Consider the following 21,354-nt stretch of genomic DNA (forward strand, 5'->3'; position numbering starts at 1 on the left):
AATTGTAAATTTAAAATACATGTGTAAATTATTTTCCAAGGGAAATATTTCTTTGATTTTTATTAATAAAAAGAGAACAGATTTCATGTATTTCGTAAGTATAGTTCTAAGAAGATAACCACATTTCCTTCTCTTCCTCTCTCTCCCTTAATCATTTTTAAGTATCTTCAAGGAAAAATACCTTTGTCTATCACCCCTTGTCAACTTTTATTTCTGGCATGGCTTCTGAGGATCATGGATTTTGATCTGAGGGTACTTCCTTACCACTATTAAAATGTGTTCCAATGATGCTTGTTATACGATAGCCTAAGCAAGCGAAGCACTGCCACATAGCACAATCATAAACCGTACTGTCACCCCAGGTCATTAATAGCACACATTTTCTTCCATTACAAAGTATAAAGAGAATTTTAAGAATACATATTAATGTAGTTAATAATTTTTTATTTCAGATTTGACAAATCAATTATCCAAACAGTAAAAGAAAGTCTAAAACCTTACCATTTTTCCATTTGTTCCACAACATCTTTACTAGGCTAAAATGAAAAACAACATAAAAAAAAGTTTAATTTTATCAAATTTGCATAAAGTAAAACTAGCTTAAGAAAATCTATTTTTAAAGATTTATTTATCTGAAAGAGAGTCACACAGAGGCAAAGAGAGATAGAGGTTTTCCATCTGCTGGTTCACTCCCCAAATGGCCACAACAGCCAGAGCTGTGTTGATCTAAAGCCAGGAGCCAGGAGCTTCTTCTGGGCTTCCCACGCGGGTGCAGGAACCCAAGCACTTGGGCCATATTCTACTGCTTTCCCAAACCATAGCAGAGAGCTAGATCAGAAGTGGAACAGCCAGGACTCAAACTGGTTCCCATATGGGATGCCAGCATTGTAGGCAGGGGTTTAACCACTATGCCAAAGCACCGGCCCCAACATGAATAATGTTTAACAGAAAATTTTTGAATGTTTTATTTTCATTCCACTTGAAAGGCAAAAAAAAAAAAAAAAAGGAAAAGAAAGAAAAGAAAGATCTTTTTATCCACGAAGTCACTCCCCAAAATGCTCCCAACAGCTAAGGCTGGACCAGGCCAAAGTGAGAAGTTCTGATTGCAATCTAGATCTCCAGGAGAGTAGCAGATCCAAGCACCTGAGCCTCCCAGGGTGCATGTTAGGAAATGCTTCATCAGAAGTGGATTCAAAGTACTTAGACACGGAACGTGGGCATCCCAACTACCAACTTCTCTGTGTCTCCTACTCCCCTCTGAATAATTTTTGAATCATTACAATCTATAACTTGTGGTTAAAGAGAATATGTATCAGTTTACATTATAATCCTTCACATACAGTAATTTCAAGGCTTTCCGGTCTCACAAGTAAGAAAAGAGGCAGTTACTTATTTTCTATAAGGTATGACATTTACATAGGCATGTGCCCAAATCCTGTTTGCAGCTCAAGGTATACACAGATGTTACATAACCACCATTCAGACCAAGATAGAGAATGCTTTAAAACTGATCACAAACTGGAAAAAAACGCAAACACATTCTCTTTTTAAAGCATTAAAACATGAAATGGAAGCTGACTCTCCTTTGCCATGTCTCTCAGCCTCCTCCTGTATATCCCAAGTCCACACTGCTAGAACTTACTGTGTCCACAAGCAGTTTACCGCAGCATTCAAGCAGTTGCACACTGACAAAAGGAGTCTGGAGGTTTTTGCCTTAAGGAACATTCTCTTCTGCCAACCCCTTATCCCCTGAACCCACTCTTCTAATCTTGTTCATGTCTTAATTTTTTCCCATTCTTATTATTACAAACATTTTTCACAAATCAGTTCTTCCACTGCAAACAGAAGGCCTAAGATTCTACTTCTTACATAATTCTTTTTTTTTTTTTTTTTGACAGGCAGAGTAGATAGTGAGAGAGAGAGACAGAGAGAAAGGTCTTCCTTTTGCCATTGGTTCACCCTCCAATGGCTGCCACGGCCAGCGTGCTGCGGCAGGCGCACCGCGCTGATCTGAAGGCAGGAGCCAGGTGCTTCTCCTGGTCTCCCACGGGGTGCAGGGCCCAAGCACTTGGGCCATCCTCCACTGCACTCCCAGGCCACAGCGACTTCTTACATAATTCTAAAATCTCTTCTCCTGAATCCCTAAGGTCAGCTCCTCAGTTTCACTCATCTCAAATATCAAAATAGCCTAATTTTTTTTCCTTCCTTCTAGAATTCATAAGGAAGGCAGGGGAGCATAGGAAGAACTTCCAATGGGAAAAAAAAAGTATCTTACCATCAGAAAGGAGACAGAATTGTCAAAAATAAAATCAGATTTATACTATGAAAACAAATCACATAGTGAGTTTAAAATGCTTCATGAACCTGGGTTTTTGTCCATCTTTATTTTTGATGAATGCTATCTCAGAAAAAGAGTTAACACTACTTTTTTACTAACTCAAATGTTTTTGTTTGTTTGATTGATTTACTTGGGAGACAGAACTCCTATTCACTGGTTCATACTCAAATGTTCACAACAGCCGGCGCCACAGCTCAATAGCCTGCGGCGCTAGGACCCTGGGTTCTAGTGCCGGTCAGGGCGCCGGTTCTGTCCCGGTTGCTCCTCTTCCAGTCCAGCTCTCTGCTGTGGCCCTGGAAGGCAGTGGAGGATGGCCCAAGTGCTTGGGCCCTTGCACCCACATGGGAGACCAGGAGAAGCAACTGGCTCCTGGCTTTGGATCAGCTCAGCTCCAGCCGTTGCAGCCATTTGTTAAGTGAACCAATGGATGGAAGACCTCTCCGTCTCTCCCTGTCTGTACCTCTACCTCTTAAATAAATAAAAATCTTTTAAATAAAAAAAAAAAAAATCCTATGAAGCAGGTCCAAGTTGGCTGAAGAGGGTATGGCCACACTAACTTAAGCTTCTCTGGGATATGAAAAGAATAAAAGAAGAGCTATGTTTCCAGGTGTCTGACTGCTGGAAATTTTCGGTGAAGTGAAAAAAAAAAAAACAATGAAGGCTCCATGGGACAAGAGGACTAAGACAGACACTGGTACAACCAGTCACGTGGCACAGCCCACTGCCAGCTGTGAGCCTCCAATATAAAACTATCAAAGTAGGAAGAAACTGCCACGCACCCCAGGCCCGCAGTTTTAGCTGAGAAGGAATTCCAGTCTCCCGCTTATTTGACTCAAGCCTGGAGCGCTGACCGGGGTCTGAGCACCTGCCAGGCTTGTAGCAGGGAGGCTCTCCTGCCTCCTCCCCCTCCCCCACGCCCGCAGGCACCACACGCTCTGCAGAGAAACTCCCACTGCACATCTCTATTCTCCTGCCACATCACAGTCAGAGTCAAGTGACCTATGAGGCAAAGAACAGACCCCCCACATTTTGCAACTGTGGGAGTTTTGGGGCATTAGCCCCAGAACTTTGCTCATGTACCCTATGTGAGCAAGGAGAACTCACCCCAGCTTCTGGGGGCTTACAATAAAAGCAGCCTCTTAAACAATCTGCTCCCACCCTGGGAGGTCTGGGTAATGACCCCACTGTATCATGCGACACCAGGACTGGAACAATTCATCATAAACTTCTCAGCGCCACTAGAATCTACCCGGTGGACATATGGAAGAATCTAACTACATTCCACCTCCCTAAACTCACACCTTCAGAATAAAATCTTCTGTGTATCTTACAGTCACACTGTATGATTGGAACAGGGACCAGTTCACATCAACTAGCCCTACAACTATGGCTGTGGGTATCAGAAGTCACAGCACGTTGGAGTCTCCTAGCAGGAGCTGAGGAAGGGTCCATCTGCATCACACAGTCCTAGAGCCACAGCAATCAATGCCATGAGCCCCAGCACCACTCAGGCTTGCCAGTGGGAAAAGAGAGCAGCACCCTTGTTCCCTCAGCACCAAGAACAAGGTCCTGGCCACCATATTTGCCAGGGAGACTGACATGGGACTCTCTGTGAACAAAGGTGCACGGCCAAAGAAACCCTTATTCCTCTCCTAGCCATACTTCTGTCCCTACGGACGGAAGCAGACCAGACCACTGTGTCACTTATGGACACAGCCGACACCGATCAAGACAAAAGAAATCACTCAGAGACTACACACTCCTGGGCTCACTTAGAACCAAAGCTAAAGCAACAAACCAAGAGAAACTGCATTCCGGGTAAACCATAAACTCTTACAATAAAATCTAGTCCATAAAGAGGAAATGAATTGACCAATACACCAGATGGGCAGACGTCAACATAGGGACACTGGAGACATGAAGAAGCAAGGTAGCAAGACGCCTCCAAAAGAACACAATATTCCTCCAGAATTAGATCCTGAACTGAAGGAAATCTATGAAATGACAGATATAGAATTCAAAACGATTGTAAGGAAACTCAATGAGATGCAAGAAAATACACATAGATTAAGGAAATAAGGAAATCAGAGTGACATGAATGAAAATATTACTAAGGAGACAGAACTCGTTAAGAAGAAAAAATAGGGGCTGGTGCTGTGGCATAGTGGACTAAGCCTCCGCCTGCAGCACCGGCACTTCATATGGGCACTGTCCATGTTCCAGCTGCTCCTCTTTCGATCCAGCTCCCTGCTATGGCCTAAGAAATCAGTGGAAGACGGCCCAAGTGCTTGGGCCCTTGTGCCCGTGTGGGAGACCCAAAGAAAATCCTGGCTCTTGGCTTCTTATCAGCCCAGTTCTGGCCATTATAGCCATTTGGTGGGTAAATCAGCAGATAGAAGACCTTTCTCTCTGTCTGGCCATCTCTCTCTAACTCTACCTCTCAAATAAATAAAATCTTTAAAAAAAAAAAAAAAAAAGAAAAAATAGAAATTTTGGAGATGAAATCATCAATCAATGAAATAAAAAAATACAACTGAGAGCTTCAATGGCAGAAAAAAGCAAGTGGAGGAAAGAATTTTTTACCTCATATGAGTGCTGCTTGAGCCCTGGCTGCTCTGCTCCCAATCCAGCTACCTGCTAATGGCCTGGAAAAGCAGCGCATCTGAGATGGCCCAAGTCTGGGCCCCTGCACCGACATGGGAGAACTGGAAGAAGCTCCTGGCTTCAGCCTGGCCCAGCCCTGGCTGTTGTGGCTCTTGGGGAGTGAACCTGTGGGTGGAATCTCTCTCTCTCTCTCTCTGTTTCTAACTTTTTCAAATGAATAAGTAATTCTTAAAAAAAAAAAAGTATATGCGAAAAATTTAATGTTACTGAAACATGCAAGCATCTATTCTAACGTCAAGAGTATCTAGAATACTTTGTAAAAGTCTAAGTTGAAGAGCTGTGTAACACAGGTGACTCAGAAATAGCCAGAGAACAGACATTGCTGGGCTCCATTTTATGGAGCCAAGCCTGTTTGAAGCTGGTGTAGTTTTGATGACTTCCTATAAATACAGAAGACTGATGATGGTATGGGGTGGAGATAAGACAGAAAAAATAAGTATGAAGGGAAAGAATTAAGGATTAGATGTGCGCTATATACAATAAACCTCCCCATTTAAATCTGACAAATTATGTTAAGTATCATCTCAGTGTGAAAGATCTGGGATGTGCGGTATCAGAAATGTAGACGATTTGATCAACATCACTGCTTTTCAGTGCTCGTAATAGATTTCAAGTCCATTGTCTTTTTTAAGAAACCTTGCTGCCTAAAAGAAGAAACTGAAGTTCTAAAAGGCGAGGGCAGGACTTTTACCCTGAGAGCCGAATGTACCAAAATGGCTTAAAGAGGTCCTCTGTATGCATTCTATTATCTTTTTTTTTTTAAGTGCCTACAAGCAGATTAGCATTAGCTTCATCTCAGATAAGAAAAAGTTTCCTGATTTAGATACTTGATGAACACAAGAGGAATAGAAATGCAATTAAAAGACACAACTAAGCTTGAGTAGAATTTCCTATAAGTGAGCTGATTACTAAGAAGAAATCAAGTTATGTTTTATAGTGGGTATTTCTACTTTTTAATGTCTGAAAAGCCTTACCTGTTCAGAAATAATGGTCTGTAACTTCTGAACCTCCACTTTTAAAGCTTTGTTTTGGTCATTCAGGATCTGGAAGAAAGAATATCAATTTACAGTTTATTAAGAAACAGGAAACAAAGCAAACATTTGAATGGGTTCTTTAACAATCAAACCCTTATTATTGGATCAAGTACTCAAAGTACAGGTAAATTATATACAGTTCTTATATACATAAGAACTCAAATCTCACTGACAGACTGTCAAAATAGCTGGCTATCACTAGAGACCAATACTGCAGCAAAATGGAGAAAGATAAAACAATCACCAACACAAACTATCAACTGAAAACTGCCAAGAAAAAGGACAAATAAATCACACAAGTCTATTAGAACAGGGAACATGATCTGGACAAAATAAAATCATTATAAAGTTCACTGTACAAGCCCCCAAATAAACCATAGAAATGTTATTTCAGAGAAACTTTATATATGAAGGTACTTCAAAGAGTTCATGGAAGGATGAGTCCACATCCCTTATCAGAGTGCCTGGGATCAAGTCTGACCTCTGGTTCCAATCCAGCTTCCTGCTACTGTGCCTGTGAGGCAAAAGTGATGGCCCATGTACTTGAGTTCCAGCCACCCAAATTGTGGAACTTAATGAAGGGTCCAGGCTCCTGGCTTTGCCAGCTGTTGTTGGCATTTGGGTTATGACCTTTTTTTTTTTTTTTTTTGACAGGCAGAGTGGACAGTGAGAGAGAAAGACAGAGAAAGGTCTTCCTTTTCCGTTGGTTCACCCCTCAATGGCCACTGCGGCTGGCACACCGCGCTGATCCAAAGCCAGGAGCCAGGTGCTTCTCCTGGTCTCCCATGCGGGTGCAGGGCCCAAGCACTTGGGCCATCCTCCACTGCACTCCCAGGCCACAGCAGAGAGTTGGACTGGAAGAGGAGCAACCGGGACAGAACCGGCGCCCTGACCAGGACTAGAACACAGGGTGCCGGCACCGCAGGCAGAGGATTAGCCTAGTGAGCCGCGGTGCCGGCCGGCATTTGGGTTATGAACCAGGGGGTGGAAGACCTCTTTCCCTGTGTCTCTCCCTCTTTGTCACTCTTTCAAATAAATAAATGAATCTTTTAAGTTAAGTCTTTTCTACAAAAAAAAAGTCCATGGAAAATGATTAAGACACATTTATTTTGGTACAAAAAAGTTCTGAAATCCAAACACACTTGTAAAAATTACTATTTCTAGATTCTCTTCAACTGAAAATCATAAAAGGTTATTATTATAAGGAAGTTGAGTTCACAAGCTTCATCACATACCTTAAATTCTTCCATTTTGTTTGAAATTTCACATTGTAGCTGCTCTTCAAGCAATCTTATTTTATCATCTTTAACATGAATACTGAGGGAAAAAACCATCAATTAAAATAGTTCATACATTGAGAAAGTGTACATAAACCACGTATATAACTATCTGCTATAAGCAGCAATACTTTCTGCAACAATTAGACTTCAACATAAACATCTGCATGTTTCTATATACAATACTTTCATCACCTTTTCTGCATCTTCTCTAATTCGTGAGCAGCAGCAGCCTGTCAGAAATGAGAAGAGAACTGTATCACTCCCAGAAGGTACTCAAAACCATTCTTTCACTTATTTTTACATACTAAAGTTATCATTCTCATATATTTGAAATAAGTTACAGGAATAACATACATTTCTTTTTGGCCATCTGATTTTTACTACTCACATGTCAACTGCTGCCCTAAAAAAAAAGTGTATCCTTTTTAAATTTAACAGCAAAAGCTAAACCAAACCAGCACATAAACAGTTTTAACTGACGCCTCTCTTAACTTAAAAGTGACTGATTCACTGAATCAAACGTTATTTCAATGTGAAATAGTAATATCGAACAGGTTGGAAGATCATGGTCAACAAAAGCAAGCTTACAAAATGCACCATACAATTACACACAGAAACCACTATATTTATTGTTTACACAAGGAAATTGGCACTTGAAATAGCAATAAAAAAAAGAAGAAATTCAAATTCTAACATAAGTGCTCAAAAGCAATAAATACCCACCTGCTCATTTGCCAGGGTCTGTAATTTCTGCACTTCAGCTTTCAGTAAGAAATTCATATTCTGTATATCCTAGAACAAGGAAAAAGAATACTCTATTACAACATAACTGACTTAAAAGTTGCAAAGCATCTCTGAGAGCTTCCTATGAATTAAGCAAAAGTTTCAAACTATAAATTTCCTAAATCAGAAAGAGAAACTACCAATTCTTATAAGCCTTTTCCTAAAATTAATGTGAATTATATCATGTGAGAAAAGTCCTTTGATTTTTTTTTCCTCTCAAGAGAACTAAAGAGGATGTTGTAGTTTAGCAAAGGGGTACATTTTTCAAGTGAGTTCTGAAGTTTTTCCATTCTTCACATGTATGCATTCATCTTGAATATATGCAAGTGTTACACAGTGTCAAATCCTGTAAACTGCTGCAGCCTTTTCTAAGAATTATTGTACCGGGGCCTGCATGGCAGGAGAGCAGGTAAAGCTGCAGCATCAACGCCAGCATCCCATATGAATGCAGTTTGAGTCCTGGCTGCTCCATTTCCAATTCCAATCCAGCTCCCTGCTGATATGCCTGGGAAAGCAGAAGAACATGGCCCAAGTGCTTCAGCCCCTGCACCCACGTGGGAGACACGGAAGAAGCTCCAGGCTCCTAGCTTCAGCCTGGATCTGCCTCAGCTGTTGCAGCCATTTGGGAAGTGAACAAAATCGATCTCTCTCTCTCTCTCTCTGTCTGTCTGTCTGTCTCCCTCTCACTCTCCCTCTCTGCACAACTCTGCCTTTCAAGTAATTAAATAAACCTGAAAAATAGAAAAAGAAGTACTGTACCTTAAGTTCCTCCTCTTTACTTGCTAAATGATCTTGTTCATTTGCTAAAGAATCTTCAGTCTCTTTTATCTGCTTATCCTTTTCTGCAATCCTTTAAAGGAAATATATTTGCATATTCAATAAACATTTAGAAGTCAAATCACAAATTAAAGATTTAAAAGCCTTAAACAGCACTATCTTACTAAAATAGTCTCTCATAAAATTGTGCCTGCTCTCTATTGATCCTTTCAGTTTACTAAGAACTATCACAATGCATTACTGCAGCTACTTAAAATACAAACTTCTATATTAAGTCTCAAGGTTACAGAAATTAATTCATTTGTTTAGGCTTAGAAGGCTGGCAATATCAAAACCAGATTTCACGTTCCAGATTTCTGAATTCCAGTTATCTGTATCTATACAAAATTACACAATATATACACAGAGATAAGCATAGACCTTTGTTTTGGGTACCTTACCACAAAGCTAAACACAGAATGGCCACAACTACTTATTAGATACAAAAAATGAATTTACTTGCATTACTCAAAAAACAAAATGACCTCTTCCACATAATTACTAACACCCACAATGAAACAAAGTCTTCCACTTTCTATCATGAATACACAAAAACAGAATGTGTAATATGTATGGACCCAACTAACTAAAAGGAAAAAAAGAGAAAAAAGGTAGGTCCAAATCTAGGTCAGAGTATTTCGCAAACAGGACAGAGCATCAAGTTTGTCATTAAGTATCAAATCTAACAAATATCAGTTAGTGGTGACTACACAATCGTAAGAGAAGTTTGGAAAGGTAGGCTTACACTTTATGTAATTCTTCTGCTAGAGCTGAAGCGGAGGTCTAAGAAAGAAAAACAGTGTCAACATAAAATCATTTGAGAGAAAGCTCAAAAGTTGTGTAACAATCACAACACAGCTTCAAAAATTGGAAGACAAATTAATCTACATATAAAGTTGTTAAAGAAGTCTCTGGCCCCTGGTGGGTGTTCAACAAAGAATAGCTACTACTCTCAAAGCCTGTCTAACCACCAACAGCCAGTATCAGCGGTTAAATGTATCACAAGACATTTAGATCAGAACAAGCTGACAGTCCTGGAAACTACCTAAGTGACAAGAAACAAATTTATAGGAAAAACAGCCACAAAGGCCATTTTATTTGATTCCTGGGCTAGTTGCTTCACCTTAGTAACAATTTTCAATAATGAATAATCTACTTCATGAATAAGATAATTCAACAGTTTGGTAATACACATGTTCATCTTTACTTTCTAAAAGGATTTATAAATTCAAACGTTCTTGAATTACTTGGTTTCTGATAAACTTTCTAGAACTATCTCACAGCTGGTTAACTAAAGCTCTCAATCTGAGTTGATAACACATCCATGCAGCCCCACACCCACACTTTTTCCCCCTAGAACATAATTCTCCCAAATCTAGGCAGTAGTTTCTACAAAGAAAGCAATTAGGAAAATTGCTCAAAGCTTTGAGAGTGTGAACTTATCTGAAACTTAACTTTTACAGTTAGTTTTCTAAACTAATACTTTTGCTATAAACAACTGAGAATTCTATAAAGGGGGCCAGCGCTGTGGCATAACAGGTAAAGCCGCCGCCTGCAGCACTGTCATCCTATATGGGAGCCAGTTCGGGTCCCAGCTTCACCAGGCACTCAGAAGGCTGTTTAAGTGGCTGTGAAGCTAATATTATTGATAAGCAATAACAAAGCACCATTACCTGGGCTGCGATCTGGGAATGGAATTGTTGAATTTGAGCTTTCAAAGCTTCATTCTGCTCCAAAATATCCTTTTACAAGTAGCAATTAAAAACAGACGGAAAATGTGCTGTTAATAAGTATCTCATGTATATAAACACAATGAGTTATATCTGTTTATTTTTTAAGATTCATTCTTGGATTCTAAAAGGCATTATTAACAACAGTGACCAGGAATTATATTCTGAGCTAATTGATAATGTAGAAATTAAGGGTATGTTATGCTCTCCCTAATCTAACACATTGAGCATAGACTATATGTGCATACAGCTTCAAACACACCATATAATGTACAGTGCTCAAAGGCTAAGTAATGATTTGCCACCACTCCAGAATTAGGACGAGGTAGCCCTTGCTCTCTTCTGGACACACATGTCCAAATACCGCCCACCTTCATTTTTTTTTAAAGAATGAAAAAGAGATACCTGAACTTGCATTTGTAGAGCCTCTTCTTTGTTCACCCTTTTTTGCTCTGATTCCATTAACTGCATTAGTCTTTGTTCCAACTGTTGCTTTGATACCAAATTATCTGTAAGCTTACTATGCAGACTCTGTACTTCATTTTCTTTGGCCACAAATTTACTCTGCAAATCTGTAACAAAATATTACCTTTTCACAAAAGGTCTCTTCCTTTTTTTAGCTACTCCTATTAGTCTTGATGACAGGCATTATCTCACCTAGAAAACTTTCCTTGAATCTCTCCCACTCCCTCTCCTGCATACTCTTGCTGCAGCCTCTGCTTACTTTCATAAAAGCACCTGCCACACTGTATTAATTCATCTCCTATCCTAGGGAGTGAGCTTTCTGAAATCAGACATTGCCCTTTCCCAATATCCAGAGCTGTGCCCAAGGTTTGGAACACAGTAAACACTGAATAAGCATGTTAACCAAATGGTACACATTAAAAATGAAATGGTTCACATAAAAACCATTACATCATTTCTTGAAAGATTTTCCCAAAGAAACTTTAATAAAGTCATGTAGTACATTTCTTGCAAATTCCCTAAACTCTGCTACCTGGAAATACCCATATTCCACTACATCAAAACATGCTGGAAAAAAAAATCCATTATCTAAAGATGAACAAATGTTCTGATTTAAAATGTTATGACCTTTCTGTTTCTCTCTCTTTAACAAGCCCAAACAAGAAGGAGAAATGGGAAACAAACACAAATTGTCTTTAGGCAATCAGAAAATAAAAGTAACTCAAAAATCACAATAAATGAAGACAAAGTGAATAGTGATAATAACTAAGTTGGCAGAGAAAAAGGGAAAAGTGTTCCAGAAAGAGAAAAATAAAATGGAGTTATCAGATAGCCTAACAGATGCCTTTCTGTTTCATAACATAAATTAAAAATGGAGGCAGTAGAGAAGATGGATAGGTGATGAACACCAAAGACAGAAAGCAGGAAAGAAAATATGTGTGTGTGTGTGTGTGTGTGTGTGTGTGTGTGTCTCAAAAGGAAACACCTCTATAACAAGACACTAATAACAATACAACTCAACACAGAACTCCTGAAAACTAAACACAAATGGTCGTATCTGGGACTAGACCTCAAATGAGTAGACTATTTCTTAACACTAACAGTAAAAGCTAAAACATCACATCAACATCTTCAAAATTCTGTGGCAGAAATTATTTGCAAACTTGAAAGCTCTATATTGGGACCAGCACTGTGGTGTAGCAGGTAAAGCCACCGCCTACAGTGCTGAAATCCCATATAGGTGCCAGTTTGAGTCCTGGCTGCTCCACTTCCGATCCAGCTCTCAGCTATGGCCTGGGAAACCAGTGGGCCCCCGCACCACAATGGGAAGACCTGCAGGAAGCTCCTGGCTTCGGATCAGCAGAAGATGGCCCAAGTCCTTGGGACCATGCGCCCACATGGGAGACCCAAAAGAGGCTCCTGACTCCTGGATTTGGATAGGCACAGCTCCAGACATTGCGGCCAATTGGGGAGTGAACAAGTGAAAGGAGGATCGATCGACTGATTCTCTCTCTCTCTCTCCCTCTCCCTTCCCTCTCTGTGTAACTAAATAAATCTTAAAAAAAAAAAAAAAAAACAACTCTATATCCAGCCAAAAAAGGTAAAGACAATAATAAAAGCATTTTCAGATCCACAAAATTCAATTCAACAAATGTACCTGAAGGCACACTTTCATGCATGCAGCTATTGAAAGACATGCTCTATTAAAATGAAGGAGAAATGTAAGAAAGATGGCAATACCTAGGACCCACGATACAGGGTAGAGAGAGAGAAAAGCAAGGGAGACAGGTATGATGCCAACCTAGAGAGCAACAAGTGCAACAGCGAGGAAGACGGAAGATTTTAGGAGGGAGATCACCAAGAAAAACTGATACACTCTTACTTACTATTTATCATGCTGAGATGGATATATGGGTGCGTGTGTAGGTATTAAGAGGAGTTTAACCATAGGTAAAATTTTAAACATTAAGACAAAAGAACAAATAGGTAAAGAAATAAACCAATGACTAGCTCTAGGAAATACACAGTAGTTCAAAGGATTCAGGGCAGAGGGGACAGGAAGAGGTTCAATATGTGTAAAGTCACAGAGACGGGAGGAATACATTCTGGTTTTCCATTGCACAAAAGAATGATTATAGTCAATAGTACTGTACTGTGTAACTCAAAATAACTAGAAGGGAACATTTTGAACTATCTCATCTCAAAGAAATCATAAATGTCTCAGATCATGACTAACCTAAATATCCTGAGTTAATCATTACACAATGTGTAAATATCACATTATATCACATTATACCCCACAAAGATGTACAATTACTGTTAACAAAACAAACTTTTAAGAAAAAAAATCACTTTTAACATATTTCTTGGCTCAGCATTGAATTATAGTCGTAATTATATAAACAAACAATAATGATATAATCAAAAAGCTTGTATAACCATATTGGAAGAATGAGGGACAGGTAGTACAAATGGGGTAAATGTGTTAAGTCCTCTTTTTTTGTAACAGGAAGGTGGATGCCCATCAAGCAGTATTAAGTATACTGTTCTGAAATACCAAGTAAAACACTAAAGGCAAAATGTAAAAATTCAGAGCAATTGCTTTTGGCAAGAGGGAGGTATTAATGTCCACAGTTATATGTAGTTTATTGTTATAGTCTTTTAGGATAATTTGTGTGCTTTACTGATGAAATATAAACTTCAAAAATAAGCTTTTTTTTTTTTTTTTTTTTTTTTTGACAGGCAGAGTGGACAGTGAGAGAGAGACAGAGAGAAAGGTCTTCCTTTTGCCGTTGGTTCACCCTCCAATGGCCGCCGCGGCCGGCATGCTGTGGCCAGCGCACCGCGCTGATCCAATGGCAGGAGCCAGGTGCTTCTCCTGGTCTCCCATGGGGTGCAGGGCCCAAGCACTTGGGCCATCCTCCACTGCACTCCCGCGCCACAACAGAGAGCTAATGTTCTTAATATAAACTTTACATAAAGAGAAATAGGTCATCAAATATCTTGGGTGCATTTAGACATTGAACCAGAGGTTTATTCCTGAGGAAGAGACAGAGGAAACTAAAGGTTTAACGAGCCAAAATTCCTTACTTTCATCTGAAACTACATTTTGCCAGATCACCCTCCTGCATGGGGAAAAAGGTGGTAGGAGAGACACACAGAAAACACACAGTACAAGTTCCATTATCTCCCAGATGGATCCATCAAATTACGAATAAGTGAGCAGTAAAAGTTATTTATTAAGTGGCACAGTTTTAAGTAAACCACTTGGATTGGTAATGCTCTATTTTTCTCTTCACAACACAGAATTGAATTTTTCTTAAAAAACAAAATGAAGAGCTATCAAGGAACAAAAGGAGTAACTACATGAAAGCACACCACCCATGCTCCCTCCCTTACATTATTATATACTGTAACTCTGGCGAAAACTTACTGCTTCAGCCAAAGTCATAGGTTTTTATTGTAAAATCCCAACAAATGCCAAGAAAATAAATATATTTTCAAAGTATAAAAGCTATTTTTATTGCACTATAACCAAAATGCCCAATTGTACTTTCTTCGCAAATGGACAGGGGAGGAAATTTTACCCCCGATTTTATACACCATTTAAATGAGTATCTCTTCCCCTCACCTTGCTGTGCTGCCTCATGTTCTGCTGTTCTCTTCCTGATGTAGCTCTGAACTTCTTCCCATCTTCTCTCAGCTTCCTGTAGTTGAACCTTGATATTTACAGGGAGAGAGAGACAAGATAACATAAACTTGAGATTTAAAATTTAATAAGGAAAAAGCATTTTCTACTGTTAGTTGTGTCTTAAAATTGCTTATTTTTTGCCATGAGTTTCCTACATTTTAATATGATATGCAGATACGCACAGTTTGAAAGATTTATATAGCAGCCACAGCCATCTTGTCCTCCCAATATACAGGTTTACAGATTGGAGATTAGATCAGAAACTCAGTTTTTTTATTGTTGGATCAGGATAGCTAGCTACTTCTGTGTACATATCTGATCCACTCAGCTATGATATGTTGTCCATTGATTTCCAGCTGATAAGCTCTCAAAATACAGAACAGTTATCTTCACTGCTAAACCTCAGGAAGTTTCTAAATTTCCTATTTTGAGGTCATATACTTTTAGCACAACACTCCAATTTGGACTACAATCTTTACTCTCAGTATCTATTTATCTATATTCACAGACAATAGACTTCCATCCATAAATGCCAGCAGCGGGCCTGGCACTGATGCGTAGCGGGTTAAGCCACTGCCTGCAGTGCTGGCATCCCAACATGAGTGCCGGTTCGAGACCCGGCTGCTCCAATTCCCATCCAGCTCTCTGCTATGGCCTGGGAAAGCAGTGGAAGATGGCCCAAGTCCTTGGGCCCCTGCAACCACACAGGTGACCCAGAAGAAGCTCCTAGCTCCTGGCTTCAGATTGGCACAGCTCTGGCCGCTGAGGTCATCCAGTGAATGGAAGATCAACTCATCGATCGCTCTCGCTCTCTCTCTCTCTCTGCCTCTCCTTCTCTCTGTATCTTTTTCAAATAAATAAATAAATAAAGCTTTAAAAAAAAAAATGCCAGCAGCAAACCTGCCAGCAAGACCAAGATGAAACAAAAGTACACTCAGCTTTTAATGGTCTCATGTGGGACCCAAAAACCTTCAAGAAATACAAATTCACTATTTTCCATTCAATCAGTCTCAAAGCCCTTTTAACCTGTGCTACTCTAGAACTATCAAGGTATGAGGAAATCAGTCATCTAGGTAGGTATCTAGTACATTGAGCTTATACAAACCCAACTACAATTTCAACAAATCCCTTAATAAATGGGGCAATTCTCTATCATTCCACCCAATGTACACATGGTCCACAGTGCATACGACAGGAGAGAAGATAATCCGCTCCTCTCTCAGCTGGCCTGAGCAGCCCCACTTGTCTCCTGACAGTACGAGCAACTCATTGAACCAAGTGCCACTGTGCTGGCTAGAAACACAGTAAGTGATTTTTTTGTATATCACAGCTCAAGTACAAGCCACTGGAACACGACCTGGGTCTTCTATACAAGCAAAAAAAAACATCTATTCCAATGCTGAAAGAAAAATACTCTATTGGACTTACTGTCTAATTTATGGACGACAAAATGGATATTAAATGCAATTTTACACAATTTTTGCCTTATATATATATATAAACCCAAACCTCCATTTATAAGAGGAAATTCTACTACTTATACATGTCAATCAGTTAATTTAAGATGTATCTGAAAGGCAGAGAGAGAGAAAAAGACAGAGAAAGACAGACATCTTCCATCCACTGATCCACTCCCCAAATGGCCAGGGCTGAGGGCTGGTTTGGGCAGAATCCAGGAGCCCAGAGCTTCATCTGGGTCTCTTACAGAAGGCAAATACTTGGGCCATCCTCCTCTGCCTACCCAAGCACATTAGCAGGGAGCTGGATTGGAAGTGGAACATCTGGGACTCTGGCTGGCACTCTGATATGCTGATATGCCAGAACTGCAAGCAATAGCTTAGCGCACTGTGCCACAATACCAGCCCCTAATTTCATACCTACATACCTACAGACAGTCTTCAACTTCAAATTCAAGATTATATGCAATTCTTTCATCAAAGCATACATTTTTCAGTCCCATTAAGGCTCAACCTATGTTTATCAAACCAACACATATACACATGCAAGTCATCAAAACAAATACCAACATTATTCATGAAACGATACATCCATGTGGGAATACACTACCTTCAGCTGAGTAACTGCTTGCTCAGCATTCTTCTTTTGGACCTCTTCTTGCTGGAGCTTTCCTGTTTTCTCAGTCAGCTCATTCACCAATCTAGCATAATCCTGGCGCAGTTTATTTAGTTCCGCAGACTGCCTAAAAACAGTAACTGGATTAGAAACTTTCATTATAACACATATAAGAAATGAATTTTTTTTAGTTTTGCTGAGCTAGTAATTCTATTTATAGCCAAGTGAAAAATAACACAATAACTGCTAGAAATGAAGGTTGAGTGAATAATTATAGTAATTATACAAATTATGTAAAGCAACTGCAAAATATCAAGAGCAACAGATGACCACCAATTCATGAGTATGAGTAAACAGTGCATCAAACGGTCTTCTGAAAACCTATTAAAATTAACCAGAAATCTGACTCTAGGTAAGCATACTGTTGGTCTCTCTAAGGGACTGCTTCTCAAAGAACAGCTCTAGAACTAACCACATCACTGTCACTGGAATGTGCCTTACTATGCGGATTCCCAGACAATGGATCATACTTATTAGAGATGAGACTTATTTTTCAACTATCATGCCAGGTGAATAATGAAGTTTGAAAACTACTGTTGAAGGGGGTAAATGATTTAAAACTTCTAAATTCTGTCTCATAAATTTGTAGACTGTTTGACTCGCTGCACTAGTATTTAAATATAAAATATAAATAAATTTATATAAATATGCAATTTTCATACAATACATAAATACGAATTTTTAAATAGCTGAAGTTCTTCACACAGCCAGAGAACTGTCTTTGAAAATTAATTTATTTTAGAAACAAATGTAAGAAACAAGTGTAGCCCATTACCATCAAATATCACTCCATGAATTCAAGAAAATGACTTTGCTATTCATTGAAAACTAAAGCAATTAGAAACATACTTGCTCTCCAGTTGGTTTGTAGTGTTGCTGACAGCATCTCTCAGTATACCATTTTCCTGCTTCAAGTGAGCTATCTCTGCTTCCATCTGCTCACGAACTTGCTGAAACTAATTGTTTTACATACATAAGATTTAGAAAACAAAGATGGTCAAAGCTACCTTTTAAAAAGAATTTTATTTGATTAGAATGTGAAAAGTATCAACAGAATGAAATTTTAAATCATTCTTGTCAAATAAATATAAACAAATCTAAAGGAAGAATTACATTTTTTTAGTAATGAATGCAAAGTAAATACAAGTTGTCACAGCATTCAAAAATCTGAATACAAGTAGGTGCTAGCTGCTATCACATTAGAAATATAAACACATACAGAGATGACTATTTCAGAACTAAAAGATGAGTTAAGACTCTGCCTGGGGCCAGCGCTGTGGCACAGTGGGTTAAAGCCCTGACCAGAAGCACCGGCATCCCATATGGGCGCCTGCTCTAGTCCCGGCTGCTACTTTTCTGATCCAGCTCTCTTGCTATGGCCTGGGAAAGCAGTGGAAGATGGCCCAAGTCCTTGGGCCCCTGCACCCATGTGGGAGATCTGGAAGAAGCTCCTGGCTCCTGACTTTGGATCAGCGCAGCTCTGGCCATTGCAGCCATCTGGGGAATGAACCAGTAGATGGAAGACCTCTCTGTAACTCTGCCTTTTCAAATAAATAAAATAAATCTTTTAAAAAAAATACTCTCTTTCTACCTGATAGGAAAATAAACCTGTTCTGATCTTGGAAAACATGTCAATTTCATATTGGATATATATGTATGTATCTTTAATGTATATGTATTTTTATGTATATGTATTTTTTTTTTGTTAAGATCGTTTGTTTATCTGTTTGAAAATCAGAGAGAGAGGGAGAGATAGAGATAGAGATCTTCCATCAGCTGGTTTACTCCCCAGATGGCCCTAAAGGCGAGGATTGGGCCAAGACAAAGCCAGGAGCCAAGAGCCTCCTCCAGGTTTCCCAGGTGGGTAGCCGGGGTCCGAGTACTTAGGCTGTCCTCTGCTGCTTGTCCCAGAAAGCTGGATCAGAAGTGGAGCAGCCAGGACACAAACTGGCACCCATATGGGATGCTGGCATTGCAAGTGGCAACTTCATACACTACACCACAATGCCAGCCCCTGGAAACATATTTAAATAAAAGTTTTTAGTATTCTAAAACTACAGAACTTGAAAATATTTTCAATATATTTATATTAGACTACAAATTGAGCTATAATCAAGTGATAACAGAAAAATCTACTTCCTTGCTGAAGATTCTAATCTAATTTGTTTTTTACTACCATAGTGTGCACAATGTAAAATGCACCATTCTTAACCACAGTCAAATGCACAGTTCAGTGGTATCATAATGTTGTGCATCCATAACTACATTCATCTTCATAACTCTTTTCATCTTTTAACACAAAACTCTAGAAGCAGGTGCATAAGTTAGGATATCCGCATTAGAAACTGGAGTGCCTGGATGGCAATTCTGGCTCCAGCGCCTGGCTCCAGCTTTCTGCTAATGAAAACCATGGAAAGCAGTCATGATGGCTCAGGCAACTGCCACCCAAGCAGGAGGCTCAGGCTGCATTGCCAGCTCTGGCCCCAGGCATTGCGAGAACTTGGAAAGGAAATCAGTGGATGGGAGAGTGTGCTCACTCACCCTCTCTCTGCCTCTCAAATTGATAATTAAAAAAAAACAAAAACAAGCAAACAAAAAACTGTACTAAGTAATCACTCCCCATTTTTCCCTCTTCCAATCCTTGGCAACCATCATTCTCATTTTCTCCTGAGGTCTAATTTTTTAATTTCAGAGCTACAGGATCAAAAGGTAAAGAACATTGACTCTTACGAGGACAGGCATTACTTTAATTTTTTTTTAAGATTTATTTATTTATTTTATTATTTTACTTGAAAGTCAGAGTTACACAGAGAGAAGAGAGGCAGAGAGAGAGAGGTCTTCCATCCGATGGTTCACTCCCCAATTTGCCACAAAGGCCGGAACTACGCCAATCTGAAGCCAGGAGCCGGGAGCTTCTTCCAGGTTTCCAAGGACTTGGGCCATCTTCTACTGCTATCCCAGGCCATGGCAGAGAGCTGGATCGGAAGTGGAGCAGCTGGGACTCGAACCAGCGCCCATATGGGATGCCGGCGGCCCAGGCCAGGGTGTTAACCTGCTGTTCCACAGTGTCGGCCCAAAGCATTACTTTATTATATGAAATAATGTTGCTTACTTTAAGAGAAACTAATATGGAGAGCACAAGTTTGAGCCCTCACAGCTCTGCTTCCATTTCCGTTCCCTGCTAATGTTCCCAGGAAAAGCAGTGGAAGAAGGCCCAAGTACCTGGGCCCCTGCCACCCAGGTAGGAGACCTAAAAGGAGTTTCAGGCTCCTGGCTTTAGACTGGCCCAGTCCAGGCTGTTGTAGTCATTTGGGGAGTGAACCAGCAGATGGAAGATTTTTTTTCTCTGTCTCTCCCCCTTTGTCTTTCTGCCTTTCAAATAAATAAATAAATCTTAAAAAAAAAAAAAAAAAAAAAGAGGGAAATTAACAGTTACTGATAATCTTGGGCCAGCACCGTGGCACACTAGGTTAATCCTCTGCCTGCAATGCCGGCATCCCATATGGAGGCCGGTTCTAGTCCTGGCTGCTCCTCTTCCAGTCCAGCTCTCTGCTGTGGCCTGGGAAAGCAATAAAGGATGGCCCAAGTCCTTGGGCCCCTGCACCCATGTGGGAGACCAGGAGGAGCCTCCCAGCTCCTGGCTTCAGATCGGCGCAGATCCAGCAGTTGCATCCATTTGGGGAGTGAACTTACAGAAGGAAGACCTTTCTCTGTCTCTCTCACTGTCTGTAACTCTACTGTCAAATAAAAAAAAATCTAAAAAAAAGTTATTGATAATCTTAATAACAATTAAAAACTACAGTATATATGTTTTTATTTTTCAGAGAACTCATACAGAATGTATAAATTGTCCTCCATATCTTTCACCTTCAATAAAAGATGTTGCTACAATGCATATGACTAACTTTCAAATGGGCAATAAACAGAATCAAGAAGAAAAGAACACTTGAGGCTAGGAAGATCAGTACTTCAATAACCTAGTTGATGGAAGGGAGAATAATTCAAGTGGCTGGGAAATGGGAAGACAGAGGATCAAGTAGGAGCTGTGGATGAGGAAAGACCTGACAACGGCATGACTCACTTCTTTTTCACTGTTAGTGATTATATATATAAAAATTATATATATAATATACATATATTTTTTTTAGACAGGCAGAGTTAGACAGCCTGGCCCAGCCCTGATGGTTGTGCCCATTTGGAAGTGAACCAGCAGATGGACGATGTCTCTCTCTGCCTCTGCCTCTCCTTCTCTGACAACTGTGACTTTCAAATAAATAAATAAATAATCTTTAACAAAAAGAATACCAATCACAAGTTAGAACACTTAGTAAATGAGAAACCTAGTAAGGAGCTATAATTATGCTAGTGTGAAATAACAAACTAAGGAGCTATGAACTGATGGAAAGAATAACTAAAAATA

General features: G+C 39.7%; 1 protein-coding gene across 50 annotated transcripts in view; it reads right to left on the reverse strand.

Moving 5' to 3' along the window:
* KTN1 (kinectin 1) overlaps positions 1–21,354 on the reverse strand; it is a 120,556-nt gene that overhangs the window by 43,063 nt on the left and 56,139 nt on the right. For all 50 annotated transcript variants that reach the window (XM_089309682.1, XM_089309684.1, XM_070053631.2 and 47 more), the window contains 12 exons: positions 17,784–17,890; positions 16,869–17,001; positions 14,742–14,829; positions 11,051–11,217; positions 10,589–10,657; positions 9,661–9,698; positions 8,859–8,949; positions 8,040–8,108; positions 7,509–7,546; positions 7,272–7,353; positions 5,977–6,045; positions 502–536 (listed from right to left, as the gene is read on the reverse strand). In XM_089309682.1, coding sequence (XP_089165808.1) covers positions 502–536; positions 5,977–6,045; positions 7,272–7,353; positions 7,509–7,546; positions 8,040–8,108; positions 8,859–8,949; positions 9,661–9,698; positions 10,589–10,657; positions 11,051–11,217; positions 14,742–14,829; positions 16,869–17,001; positions 17,784–17,890 — 986 coding nt within the window. The remainder of the gene's footprint in view (positions 1–501; positions 537–5,976; positions 6,046–7,271; positions 7,354–7,508; positions 7,547–8,039; positions 8,109–8,858; positions 8,950–9,660; positions 9,699–10,588; positions 10,658–11,050; positions 11,218–14,741; positions 14,830–16,868; positions 17,002–17,783; positions 17,891–21,354) is intronic.

Source organism: Oryctolagus cuniculus, chromosome 12 (assembly GCF_051225735.1).
Source record: "Oryctolagus cuniculus isolate XC-2025 breed Fujian yellow rabbit chromosome 12, ASM5122573v1, whole genome shotgun sequence".
Lineage (NCBI taxonomy): Eukaryota > Metazoa > Chordata > Mammalia > Lagomorpha > Leporidae > Oryctolagus > Oryctolagus cuniculus.